The sequence below is a fragment of the Corvus kubaryi genome, unplaced genomic scaffold, assembly GCF_017639235.1.
Source record: "Corvus kubaryi isolate FWS band 111438036 unplaced genomic scaffold, C.kubaryi_AGA036_p1.0 37385, whole genome shotgun sequence".
Taxonomy (NCBI): Eukaryota; Metazoa; Chordata; class Aves; order Passeriformes; family Corvidae; genus Corvus; species Corvus kubaryi.
In genome coordinates, this window is record NW_024581127.1 from 3,144,242 (window position 1) to 3,158,676 (window position 14,435).

A 14,435-nucleotide genomic window follows, 5' to 3' on the forward strand; every position below is an offset into this window, starting at 1 on the left:
AAGTCACACAAGCACAGTCAGTGAGGATCTGTGTAAAACAGTCAGGGCTGAGAAGCCAAGAGGTGCAACAGCTCTGTCCAAGGAAGATCTGCCCAGACTTGAGCCCGGAGCAGCCATGGGTGCCCGGTACGTGTGATGTTGTAACAAAACTTCTTCCTTTAGTTTCAGCAAAACCCAATCCTGTTTGCGTGCTCTAACATGATTTTTCAGTGAGAACTGATGTGCAGTAAATGGGGTACGAGCCAGAGAGTCTTTCAGAAACGATGCATGACACCCGAGGGGACGCAGTCACAGCGTGACCCGCCCGGGGCTGCCTGGAGCCGCTGGGGCAGCAGGGTCAGCGCAGAGCCGCGCCCCCGGAGCCTCTCCTGGAGCCGGAGCCCTCCGGGCTGCCAGCCGAGCGCTGTGTCCGGCCGGCCTTCAACCTGCAACAGCACCCGCACTGTGGTGTGCTCCAAACCTAATGCCATCCACCTTCCCTGCTTTAACAGCTCTGGTCTTGGACACTGGTGACGTGCAGCGGGATCTGAGAGATGCTTTTTTGTCTGGTTATACGTATTGGAAATGAAAACACCTTAAGTCTTACTTTGAACTGGGAAAGAGGATGTGGACCCAATCAACATGATATGCTATTTTTTATTTCCAAGTATCAAGTATTCAAGAGTTTGTTTTGTAAACACATGTTTACAACAGATGCTGACAGTAGATGTCATTAAATCCTGGGTTATACAACTTTAAAATTATTCTAAGCTCTGCTGAGAAATAAATATCAATTAAAAAAAAACATACAGGAGCCTAAAGTATGCAAAAATACCCAGCATAAACCAATTATTCTCTTTTTACCACAGCACAGCAGCCACACATTCATACGGTCAGACATACTCTACAAATTTCCTTAATACTCTACACATTTGCTTAATAATGAGTTTTTTAAAAACTAAACAGTTACAGGCAGTGTGCCCACTCCATGCTCCTACTATACTACCCAGACTGTTGCTGTTCTGCACAAATCATTTGGTAGAGGTATGCACTGCAGCCAGGGGCCAAACTCCCATGTGCTCAGCTGGTGAAAAGAGCAGGAACCTTCCTTCAGGAAAGCCTCCACTCAACCGTCAATCTCACTGATGCAAAATTTTCTTTTTTGTTCTGAAACTGAGCTTTGGATCATTTTGTACATATTTTTTTGTTTTGTTTTGAAATTTCCCTCCAAGTTTTCCAACATGGAGTTTGCTACAGAGGTAAAATTTCTGGCTTGTTAGTTGGAAGTGTGATTAGTGCTATTAGTACTTTCAGTACTACTGAGAATACAGACACCTGTCCTGCATGAGCAGCCCAGGTACAGTAACACAAAAAAATTACGATTCAGAATTCAAAATGGAAGGGAAAAAATTTTGTCTTCAAGATTGTAAAACCAAACCCCTCTGTTGTAAATCACAGCTCACTTCAAAGTCAACCAGGTTTGGCCTTTTTCCATTCCTAGAGATAGAATTTGCTCTTATTCTGCCCCTCTCTTTCCAATATTCTATGAACATTCACATTTCAGATCTCAATCCTCATTTTAATTCAAACCCTTGCTAACATTGCTTGGTTAAGTGGTTCCAGAATTTAGCCTAGTGTTTCTTATCATTACTATAGAATTTATTTTTAGCCCCTGCTTAAGCAAAGCAACTAAATAAAGTAGCATGCTACAGCAGGCTCAATACATTGAACACAAGACTTCTGTGGTCTGTGTAGCTTTTACTTTACCTGTTAGTGCTGGGCCAGATCCTACACAGACTCCTGAAAGTACTTTCCCACAGAAGAGCTAGGCAGGAATTGGCCCACCAAGAACTACAAACACTGTCTTTGTCGGAGCAGTCCAGACTTCAGGAACAGAAACACATGCACTTGCATCATTGACATGCCTTGAATATGTCATTTAAGTCATAGTGGATACATCATAAAATACTTCAGTACCTATTAGCACCACAGTGTTGTTTAGTCATTTGTCCAGAGATTATGAAGCTGTCTCACCCTTCCTCAAGGTGAACAATGTTTTGGATGTTTTTGTAGCCCTTCATTAATTTCACAGCTTTTCATCTATTCTATACAATGAACATAACATTGTTACAGAATAACATTGTGACAACCGCTTTGAGGTTGAAAAAATAAAAAAATACAATACTCACAACGGATAATGCAATAATTAAAACAGTAGGATGGTACCTGGATAAATAAGCATCTGTTCTGTAACACTTGAAGTCAAGAAAACTTTGGAGCTACTTTGAAATTGCAGAGTTATGTCTGTGTTTAACAGGCTGTATTAATAAAAAAATACCTTAACTGAAGGACTGGAAGGGTGACTGCTAAAGTTACTAACTTTAGTTATTAACTGCTGTTTAATGTAATGGATATGGCCACAGGACATGGGTAGTGTTAACTTTCCTCCTTGATTTACACAATAAATTATGAGGAAGATACAGGAAAAATTTCCTTCCTGAGGATCAGGTAGGCTTTCAAACCTTTGGGCACACAGTAACATGTATTAGTGATACTCAGTGTAAAGAAGACAAATCATGTGAACCCTGGCAATACCCTGTCCTCACACTGAAGGTTCCACATCTCTACTCTGTGACAGTGTTTACATGCAATCCTTTTGAACTGTTATTTGTCAAACAAGATGTTAAAAGAAAAAAGAAGAAAGCCCTAATTCCCTGCCAAAGAATAAATCTACCACTGTGACGTTGACTGCTCACTTTCTAAGCACTCTAAAGAGATGAAAGTGTCCAAAAATCAAGTCCAGTATGTGAAATGTGTTGATTACAGGTTTAATATCCAAGTAACAAAAACACTGTCCAAAGCAATGATTATTATGGTCCAGGTAAATCTCTGCTACCGGGTGTTTTAAGCCCTGGAAAGCAACCACAGCTGGATAGCTTCAGCTGGCAGAAGCCAGATTCCGAAGCATGCAGCATGGCATCTCCTAAGCCATTGTACAAGACACATTATTGAGAAAACAGAAAAAGATAAACTTGTTCAGGAAGTTTTTTGTCTTTGATCTCTGAAAATAGTAGCAATAACCAGTGAATAGAGTGAATAAAAGCTAAACAAGCACTTGATGTTCCCTAGTTCACACACACTCGCTAAAGCACCAGCTTGTTAACTTCCAGCCCAAGGTATGGCCTAGTTCTTCAGCCTCAGCATTGATTGATGAGGCAAAGAATCTGGCTACAAAATAGCAGTAAGACACTTTGGACCTATTTATCATCAGTTTTATATCAATATAACACCATGAAGTGGTATCACATGCACAGAAAAATGTAGTAAGGCAGCAATTATTCAGGCATTTTGGGGGAAAACCTGCAAGACCAGTGCAGAAGGTGCTGACCCCTGTCCCAGACATGCTCTCTGAAGCAGTGCTCTGCTCTGTTTGTGTGGAATACTGACAGTTTGTCATCTGAACCTCTAGATCCAAATCCTGTGAAAGGGCACAACTTGAGTCTACAGCATTACTTGAGCAATTTCATTGGCTCTAAGGTCAGAAAGATGCCTTTATTTAAACTATCTCCCCATGTAACACACAGGTGTTCAGCCAGAAATTCATAAAATAAGTGAATGGCAGGAAGAGCTAGAATTAATCTTAGACAAACTCCCACAAAATATTTTGAATTTGAATTCTACTTGAAAATGACAGCCTTCCTCCATTGCTGGATATGTAAGCAGACACACCTGAATGCCACAGGAGAGTACTCAAGTGCTATTTTCTGCTATTCTGGTTACAATTATCACTGAATCCATGCGAGGAAAAGCTCATCATAGAAATACTCTTTGGATAAAGGAATTCCTTTTTGAATGCAGACAGGATTCAGTCCCATACTTACATATGTGCATTATTTTTAAGTGCATGACTTAAGCATATAAATTTACCCACATATTTAAGTTTTCTGCTGGATCAGAGCCATAATGAATGCATAGCTAACAGTACAAATTAAGAAGCGATATTAAAAAGAGAGGGAAGGTGGCAAAAATTACAGCCTAATAGAATTTTATGTTCTGTGGTGAGAGGATTTCACAGGAGGAAGACAGCATGGGCCCCTGCACTGGATGACAGGCAAAGTTCTCTTTAGTTCTTGTGAAGTCAGTTTAGCACCAAGTGTCGACTGTGACTACTGCCAGGGATGCACTCCATGTCTAGAGATTCTGTCTCCTCCAGCAGTGACAGCCTCAGAACACCGTGTTTGCTCAGCAGGTCACACCACCAGTCAGTGACAATGCTGGAACTGACATTTCTAGGAAGCTGATATGTTTCCCCTGCATACCTTTATTGGCTTAGTTTAGACTATTACAGCTTACTCACAAGAAACCCTCCTTCAGGAATCAATCAAAAACTGGCCAGAGTTTGGGTTTTCTTTCTTTCAGAGGACACTGACTTAATTGATTTTATAGAAATTTATTCGCATTGCCAAAATTATCTATATTCAAAAACAGGAACGAATTTGTTTGAAAAATAAAGGATTACATTTTGCTTTGCCTATAATTCTCAAAGAAAAAATTAAAATTTAATTTTTAATTAAAAATTTAAATTGAAATGATGTAAAGAAGGCTTTTTCAGTATCTCTGAAGTTAGCCTCTTTCCTTCTACATTTCACTTTCTCAACCATTTAGAAAATATGAATGTTCTTAGAAGTTGAAGGGTCAGGATATCCTAAAAAATAGATGGTCTCCAGTGCAACAAGCTCTGAATTCCCTTGAAAGCTCAGAAGCAGCAGCAGCTGCAGAAGTGTCACTTTCATCGCTCTCATTCTTTAGTATCAGTGCCATTAGTTCCTGACAATTCTAATCTGCTCTCCCTTGGTTTTTGTATGGAACAGAAGCACACAAGGCATGAAATAGAAGAGATCAGGATAGATGATTAATCTTCAGTCTTTTACAATTCCCTATATGCTCTGTTTCTGAGGTATTTGAAAAGATTGTCAGTCTTCACTTCTCCCTGTGTTGATTAAAATGAGGAAGTAATAAAAATGGTTGAGTGCTGGGCTGCAATTACACTTTGTCCCACTACTTTGCCAATTTTTGCCATGGCAGAAAATTCTTGGTGCAACAAGTACTTGAGACTGGAGCAAAAGGAAATATTTTTGTCATCTATTCTGATCTCCTACAGGAAATATATATATATATACATATATATACATATATATATATATATATACACACATATATATACACCAAACACCTTTGAGCCAAGGAAATTTATTTCTTGAGACAAGAAGTGTAGAAGCCAACATCTCAGAGAATGTGTACTGACTGAGGACACGTTGTATCTGGTGGCTGCATAAAAGGAAAAAACATTCTCAGGCTTAACCCGAAAAAAGCTGTTAATACGGACAGAATAGTAGGAAGTAATCAAAAAATGTTTGGGGTAGAAAAATCTGAGTTTCCAGACACAAAGAGTAAGAATTGTTACAAACTACATAAATGGACTGAGACATTCTGAAATAAGCAGCCCCATGGGTAGTCCCATGTGCTGGTCAAGAGAATCCAGGTCATGACTAAAGGCAGTTGGCAAAGGCAGAGAGGGAAATCTACTCTTCCCAGGACAACTCAGTGGATGCCAAGGATAGTACTGCCTTTATTTTCAAGGATGTGGTTCCATATAATGTTTGATCAATATACATATTCTAAGTTGAAAAATTAAATCAGGAATAGCTCTGTTCAAAAATATGTAGAAGCTCTGCTCTTTCCTATTTATTTTCACACAAGTTCTCTACTCAGCAAAATCCAAACCAGACTATCACTGAGTCCTCTTAAAAGACTGCTTTTAATTTCCTACACTTCTAAGACTTCCCCTGCAGGGCACAACACAGCCTTGACTTCCTAGTGTCCAACTGAAATAATTTTCTGCCCTTTGAGACATCATTAGTACCTCATGAGCATGGCACCACAAAGCCTCCAGAGCAAGAAATGAAATGCCAAGCACATTTGATTAAGTCTCAGCATCTCCCGGGGAGAGAACACACTACAGTAATTTGGAATAAGCAAAGGCCACATCACATCCTGTGAGTCCACCCTTGCTGACAATTCCCATTAGCTCTTCACCTGGAAGGCCAAAGGAGAGACAAACTCACCCTCTGCCTTCACAGGAACTTTCAGAGAAGCTGAGAAAAGGAAAGGCTGCCATGTGTGGGACAAACCACACAACCAGGATCTCCAGGCCTGTCCGACCAGCCTGCCCAGCACCAGGCAGCCGGAGAGGCAGAAGTGTGGCAGAAAAGAGAGGGTCTGAGCCAGCCCTCCCTTCCCAGCTGCCCTGGGTGCCAGGGTGCTCAGTGCCTCGGCGGCGCCAGGAGTGCAGGGAGAGCCTCCTAGCTGGCACCACGGTGGGCAGGCTGCTCGCAGCCCTCTGGAGAGGCTCCTCTGCTCTCTCCTGCAGCAGGTGGGAGCAGCACCCGCCTGAACTCTGCTGCTGCTGGCTGCAAGGGACCCACCAGGTCCCAGACACCAGACCAGGCCATTGGCTCTCCCTCGGGACTTTCCCACTGAAGCTGAACTAGACTGGCATGGAAGGACAGCCAAACTTCCTATCAAGCTATAACCAGCTGTTTTCTTCTTCAGGAAAGTATGGATTTGGTGCTATTAACAGCCATCCAAATAACATCACAGAAATATGCACATATCTACTCTGGTATGTGTGTATGATTCCTACATCTTAATGTTACTATAAACCAATACTGAAGTTTTTTACTTCAAGCATTACAGTATCCTATATACTTTGTAAAGAATTACTACATCCCATCAAGTGAAAATTAATGCACATTTTGACAGGATAAAGATGTTACAACTCAACATTTGCAAACATTACCTGATGCATAACTCTTGTATGGCTTGACATGTTATTAACAGTACTTTAAACCTTATGTTATTTTTTAATTTAATGATTATGCCTGAAAATAGCCCCTTTCAAATTCAGTTGCAGTAATGTCTTTAAAAGCAAGCTTTAAACTTAATTTGCTGCACATACAATTATCCAAGTAAGTTGCATAGTTTAAATAAGTTCGGTTGTGCTTTGTAGCAGAACTCACAGTAATTACTCATCTCTTAAAAATACAATTTGAGGATATGAAGTTGACAATACATTTAAGCATTTTTCTGAGTCTAGACATCAACAATATGAGTTTTTGTCACTCTTCCACTGACTTCTGCTGTTCATAACACCTCAACTTTACAACGGTATTAGATCAGAGCATGGACATTTCATGGACACATCTGAAATAATTACAAACACAATTTTTAAAACTCCATTGTCAGGAGGGGAGAAATAAGAACTCGGGTTGGTTTGAGGTATCCAGCCCTCAGGAACATATTATGGTTGTTTGCATCAAGCTTTGTTGGTTTTATCCCATGTTACATTTAGATTAAAAATAGAAGGCACAGGTGTTTTACAAGGCGCCGTAATTAAGTCAACCAACAAAACTAAGTATTACATTACCAAGCCAGGGGTCTATATCTCAACAGTGACTTCTTCCAATGCATTTTCTTTTGAGGAATTTATTGCTTCTGAAAAAGGGCCGGGGTAGGTCTGTGCTATGCAGTTCGTTCCTTGTGCTACACTGGTGTCTCCTTGGGAACTGAAGGTGGGGCAGGATCTAGTCCGTGCATAGTTTTGTTGGGGTCCAGCTTGTCCAACCATCTCACTCACAGTGTTCACCGGCGAAGCCCTCCAACTCTGTCTCTGCAGTTGTTCTTCTTTACACTTTATGGAATACCAGGCCAGGAAAATAAAAAAGAATCCCACAAACTTGAGAGCAGCTGCCAACCCAAAGTAGACAAAACGAAACGAGGTGACATCGTATTCCCAGCAAGATCCTTGTACTCCGCAATCCTGTTGCCAAAGCATGCACGTGGTGTCAATAACAGCCCCAAAATAAATTGGAGTGGGAATGTAAGCTGAAGCAAAAATAGCAAGAGAAATAATATGTGTTAGCATATTGTGGAAAACTTCTAAAGAAACTATATGCCTCAGCCAAAGAGTGTAGGTTGAACATTTTCGAGATTTCTACACTGCTGTTCTCACATGAAATGTAAAACATGGAAAACCGGTCAGCCAGTCTTCCCACCAACACTATTTATCTCACACATGAAACCTACCACAAATGGAGAGAATTCAAACAAAGAAGCCCATGCAGCAGCACCTTCCAACAGGTACTTCAATCTGCTGTTTTTGAAGACAGATGTAAGTGGTAAGACCACTAGGATTATAAATTTCCTTTTAAATACATCTTCCTAAGAAACAGACTAACTTCTAAGGCAGCTAAAAATGCAGCCAGTCCACTGAATGCTCCCGCTTTCTCCAGAAATACGTCTTTAAGACGAGATTGAAACATCCTTCCTCAAACAAAACCTGAAGATACAGCTCTATGGGCTTCTCTTGTTATCTTACAATAGACCTTGCTTGCTCTAGTCATGTATTTCATAGTAGCTGAACACCTGGAGTGTTCTCTATGGGCAGGATTTTAGAAATTCAAGAGCTTGAAAGAGAATGCTTTGAAAAATAAGGACTTTTAACATTTATCCATTTTTGCTTTGAAACACTTGAAAGACATTATGTAATATTAGAAGAAAGACATTAAGATATTAAGTAACAAATGCTTATTTTAGAAATTAAAAAAACCTATTATTGCTAAAAGCAACAAAAATCTGTTTCTGAAAGTGAAAAAATCCTTATAAAATAATATTTAGTAACTATTAAATTTTAAATACAATTTGCAACTGTAAAAATGTATCTTTCTGGGAGAACAATGTTGTTCTAGAAAGTCAGTAACCAAAAAAAGTAAATTAACCACATTTTCAGATGCAATGTTCCCAGAAGTTATTAATTTTAGGTTCCTAATACAGTTAGTCAAGCAATTAGTTGCAGATTTATGGAATTTTAATACTTTTATGGTGCATTTAAGCTGAACATGGCCTTTATGGAAATGCTGAGCTACTGTAAGACTTACCAAGAGTTCTTAATAAAACAAACTGCATTCCTAGTGCAAAGGGCCGCTCTCCATCTTCCACAGACCTAGCAGGTGAACAGAAAACAGCAGTAAAGAAACAGTCATAACCAATAATCATCCTGCTATGTTCTGGCTCTACCTCATGGCTTTTTTCTGAGCTATAGATAATCTTTGTCTAAATTTCTTCTCTTTAGCTTCTACTCCTATTGCTAGGAAAAAATACAGCCAGCCCCTCCTGAATCTGTTTAATCAAAATGTAAGTCATGGCCTTTTGACTTTTCTTTACCTGTGTAAGGCCTGAAGAATTTGATCCAAAACCATTCAGGAAATTTAGAGAATCAACACAAAATGTTTATGGCTTCTCATGATAGCCTTCTATTATTTCATACGTCTTAATTCATTTTTCTTAGTATTTTTGAGGTAAATTAAAATTCATGGATAACTAAATTGCTGAAAGCTGGACTCAGTTTCTGAATTTAACGGATCTTTTTTGTACCATAAGCATTTTGGAATTGCTTTAGGAAAAATACCAGTACAAACATCCAAACCATCTCTTAAATATCTTTTCAATTCAAATAATACAAGACTCCTTCCACTGGTTTCAAAAGAAAAATGTCAAGCTTAAAAAGACTAGATACAAAGTAACAAGATTCCACACTGCAACTACAATTTTAGCAAACCACAAATTACCTACTGCTTTTAAAATATTTTTAATTCTAAATCTAAAGGTCTTAAGATAGACAGCTTCTAATGACACTGAAATACACTATAAAAACACACAAAAAGTCTGCAGTCAAAGGGATGCAGCTGTAAAATCAAGTTTTGAAGTCAAGAAATTGAGAAATTGGAGAACCAACTTGGGCCACAGACCTTGGACTGATGCACAAAGCACTATACGTGGTTTGGGACAGCAGGTGTCACTGTCCATGTGTGTGAGCCACCAATTTTGGTACTGAACATTACAAAACCCTGTTGGAGATGTCCCTTACGTGACTTATGTCCCTCACTATTGTGAGGTTCACTGCTATATTTATCTTCATTTGCCTTTGCATAATTGCAATGCAAGGGCAACGTTTTTTAATTAGTATTGTTTTACATGTGGGAAATCCAGAGACAGAAGGAATAAAGTCACAAGTCTCTGAATTATAATGATGCTGTGCACGCAAGAGTTGAGGTAAGGCTGAGCAGCTGGAATTCTGATGTGCAAGCCCCAAGCGCCTGACTTCAGTGTCCTAACAGTGATCTTTACATCCCTTCTGTGCATTTTTTGAAAAGCAAACTGGAAGACAAAATTCCACAATGTGACACAGCACAGTCCTCCATGTGTCAGCAGCAGGCTCCTGCATAAACCTCAGCCACCTGAGCTGAGAAAATGTCAGCAAGAGAGTGCTCGTCCTTGGAGGGGGTGAGACAAAGATTCCTGCCAGAGTGTTTCTCAGCTGTGCTCATGACTGAGCCTAAGGATACCAAAGCTGAGTCCTGACCTGCCTCATGTTTTCCAAGGTTCTGTGACCTATTACAAAGATTTGCCATATTTATTATTTTTATAGGGGGCTAAATTTCTCCCAGAATATCAGAGTGAAGATCTAAAGACAACACTACCAGAAGGAAATCCCACTTGGTCGGGAGGACCATTCTCACAGAAATAAAAGGCCCAAGACTGGTTTTAAAAAAACCTCAATTTGAAGACAGATTTTACACAAAACCAGGACAAAAGATGTCTCTATGTTAGCAATTAATGCAGCTAAACAGCTAGTGCTGAGACAGGGGACAGGTACACCACAAGTATTTCAAGCATTTGTAGGATTTACTTCAGATCAGCTCTAACCTGGTCTCATGGACAGGATGCCCATTTCCATCTGGATCATTCTGGGTGTGCTTCTGAAGAGTACCTCAAACACTGGAAGAGGCTTCCTAGAGAGGAAGCCAGCCCCATGCCTGTCAGTGCTTGGACAATGCCCTCACTAACAGGTTTTCATTTGTGCTTAGTTCTGCAGTGGTCAAGCAGTTGGACTGGATGATTAGAGAGAGTATTTACCAGAGCATGTAGGGACAGGACAAGGGGCAATGGCTTCAAACTGAAAGAGAGTAGGTTTAGATTAGATATTAGAAGAAAATTCTTCACTGTGAGGGGAATGAGGCACTGGAACAGATTGCCCAGAGAAAGTGGTGGATGCCCCATCCCTGGAAGTGTTCAAGGTCAGGCTGGATAGAGCTCTGAGCAACCTGGTCTAGGAAAGGTGTCCCTGTCCACAACAGCAAGTTGGAACTAGGTAATTTTTAATGTCCCTTCAAGTCCCTTCAGCTTCTACAAGTCTGCGCTCACTGTAGGTCCAACTGAACTATTTTATTCTATTTTTTCTATCTTCCATCTCGTCTTCATTTGAAAAGAACTTACTTCCTGAACTCTGAGCTCTTCATCTTCAGATCCCAAACCAAATAGACATCTTTAAACCATTCTTTGTCCTCCTGTTACCAGCAGAACCAATGCTTATGTGTATGCTTTGTAGATTCTAGCAAATAATTGTATAATTTTCCTCTAATTCCTCCTTCTCTTTAAACAGCAGCAACATAGATTATACAAATACAGATTTTAGCAGTTTATATTATATTTATATTATATTTATATAATATAACCATATTATATTTTTTCAGCTCACTTTTCCTTAAAAATCAGCAGAACTTCACTTACAGGAGCTGTATTTTAAATGGACAAAGATGTTACAGGGAATGATTATGTTTATCAACCTAGATGGCAGAGATGGGAAAAGCAAATCCAAAAATGAATGCTTTTTTTCAAATTGACAAATAAATACCACTGCCTTTTACCTACAAAGGCAGTGTGTTCTCTATCCTTAGAGTAGTGGCAATAACACCACTACTACAGTACAAGTTCAAAATTCTTGTAAAGATAAAAAAGGAAGACTCAAAACCAGGCATGTGGCAGGAATCAGCATTTTAAGAATGAGAAAAGGATAATTTTAAGTGCTAACTTTTTTATTTGCATTTGAAAATCCAAAACCATCGCTCTAAGAAGGTTGAAAATTTTTCAGGAGTAATCATTTTCTTCCATGATGTTTTGCTTGTTTTCTCTTTATAGCACCTGGAATTCACTGTGCACTTCATGTTTCGTAAAGTGGATTATCATATCACATATTCTAAATACAAACAAGCTTCACCCAATCCCTGTCAGCCCCATTCTATTCACTTTTTATGACACACAAGCTTGACAGGCGCTGGTGATAGCAGGCACGGCAAAAATACTTACAGAACTCAAGTGAGCTCTCACCTGAGTGTCACTATGACTGCTGATGGCTGGGCACATGCTGTTATAAGGGTTACAATGAAGAGAAATACGAGGAATGGGATGAGCGTGTTGCAGGTTCGATCACACTTCCCAGACACCGCGTAGCCGTTCTCATTCAGGTAGGTTTTGACAATCACCAGCCGGAGCTGACTGCGCTGGCCCACTGTCGGCGGAGTGATCACCTGGCGACTCTGCACACAGGCACATTCTGTGTAATTTCTGACCTGGGAGAGCAAAAAAGAACATTTCCACATAAAAAATATGTGTAAGGAAGACATTGCATAGAGACATCGTACGACAGTCCTGTGGTACTTCTCAATTGAGAATCTTCTGCCTTCAGCATCATTACCCCAAGCACAAGCGAAGTTACGTCTCCAAGTAATTTTAAAGCTGGCCAGGACTCTCTATGATGAGGTCGCCTTTCCATTGCTTTATTTAGTCTGAGTTTAAAAAAAAAATCTGGAATATATTTGGGAAATATTGACAAAACAATTCAATCACTTCCAACAGGTAGGCTAGAGAAAAATATTGTTTCTACTGTACTACAAAAAATGTGAGGAAACGCTCTTCAGGCAGCAGTGACAATGCCATATTCTGAAACTTAGCAACTGCTGACTTTCATATTCAGGCAATGTCTTCTGCCATGTTAATGGAAGGCTACCCAGATCTGGTCAAAGAGCAATAAGCTGCACTTCAGGCTTGAAGCTCAAGACCTTCCATCTGGATATGGGTGTGGTTCTGGACAGGAGCTGAAACAGAGAATAAAGGCAACGCAGAGACTAAAACAGTGAGACTGGAGGACATGAGAGATTCCTGAATGAACAAAGAGAATGAAATTAAGATGAAGGACTGAATAAAGAAGTACCATTTCACAGGCAAAGGGGACTCTGATCTGAGCAAGGTGAGGAAGAACTAGATCAGAAATAGCCATCTTTCACATTTATGCTACTTCTGTTTTCATCTGATCAAATAGCAAAGGGGTGTGTAGCAGATCAGAATATTCCAGTGCTACAGAAGAAGATCAGGGACATATGTGACGTTATAGGAAGAAGTTTCTTGTTTCAATTTCTGCACTCATCAAACCTTAGACCCCACATGCACAGACGCTACAAAATCATCTCAAGATTGTAAATTTCAGCACTTAAGACATCAGGACGTATCCAAAACATGGCTGTTTTGTCAATTTTAATGTATACCTTTATATGCATCCATGCCATCACGTAGCCTCATACTTTTTTCCCTATGGGACTTAGCTGAACATCTTAATAATGTATCTGTTTATCCAGTATTTTACCTCCCATTTAAAAATGTGACTTCAGGTATTTTTTTCCTCACACTAAAAATATTCCACTACAAAGATGGAATGACTCACAGTTCATTTGGATTTTTCTACAGCACTCACTATTATAGTTTAACTCTTTCAAAAAGGAGTCGTTTATCTTCAAAATTTATGAGGTATTGATGCTGCTATCTCTATTTATTTGATGTTATCTCAGGAGTGAAGTAACTGAAACAGATCAAAAATTTCACAAACACAGGTGACTAATTTGAGACAACTGGATTCCTTTTTTTCAGAACATTTTCCATTATACCCAGCTAAATATATTCTAAATGTAACTTTTCATGCCTTCAAATACAGATTTAGGCAGTGCATCTACAAGTGGCACTTCTTATTGCTCATGTTCATCGTCCAGAACATGAAGAATACAAGACTTACGACCAACTGTAGAAATTTTGTTTAAGTAACTTGTCCAGCGTTGCTTAGAAACAAAGCCAATGACAGATTCTGGTTTCCCAAGGCAGCACTCCACTCTAATATCCTGAGTATCTGATTTCTTTCTGCAGTACCTCACCCTAAACTCCTTCCTGTTTCCAAATGAAAATGTCAAATAGGAATTCTACAGAAATTAGTCCTCTTTACTACACAATCTTGGTTCATCACCAGTGAAACCAAGTCTGTGTATTAGAGACAGACATATCATGGCAGAAATGTTAAGAGTATAGGAATAGATATATGTATAAATATATATTATATATATAAAACAGGTATGAACTGTCCACTGGTGTCCTTTCCTCTTAGTCTGAACTCCTAAATGGTTAATTTTGAAAACACTCTATGCCATAAACTTAAATCCAAATATTATACTTTAGCA

The 14,435-nt window shown here is 39.4% G+C and overlaps 1 protein-coding gene across 1 annotated transcript in view; it reads right to left on the minus strand.

Moving 5' to 3' along the window:
- Positions 1-616: 616 nt before the first annotated feature.
- The window catches only part of SLCO5A1 (solute carrier organic anion transporter family member 5A1), a gene marked incomplete at its 5' end in the record, with an annotated part of 75,191 nt that continues 61,372 nt past the window's right edge, over positions 617-14,435 (minus strand). Inside the window, 3 exons of the mRNA XM_042036159.1 lie at positions 617-7,923; positions 8,976-9,040; positions 12,265-12,506. Of these exons, the coding sequence (XP_041892093.1) occupies positions 7,478-7,923; positions 8,976-9,040; positions 12,265-12,506 (753 nt within the window). The remainder of the gene's footprint in view (positions 7,924-8,975; positions 9,041-12,264; positions 12,507-14,435) is intronic.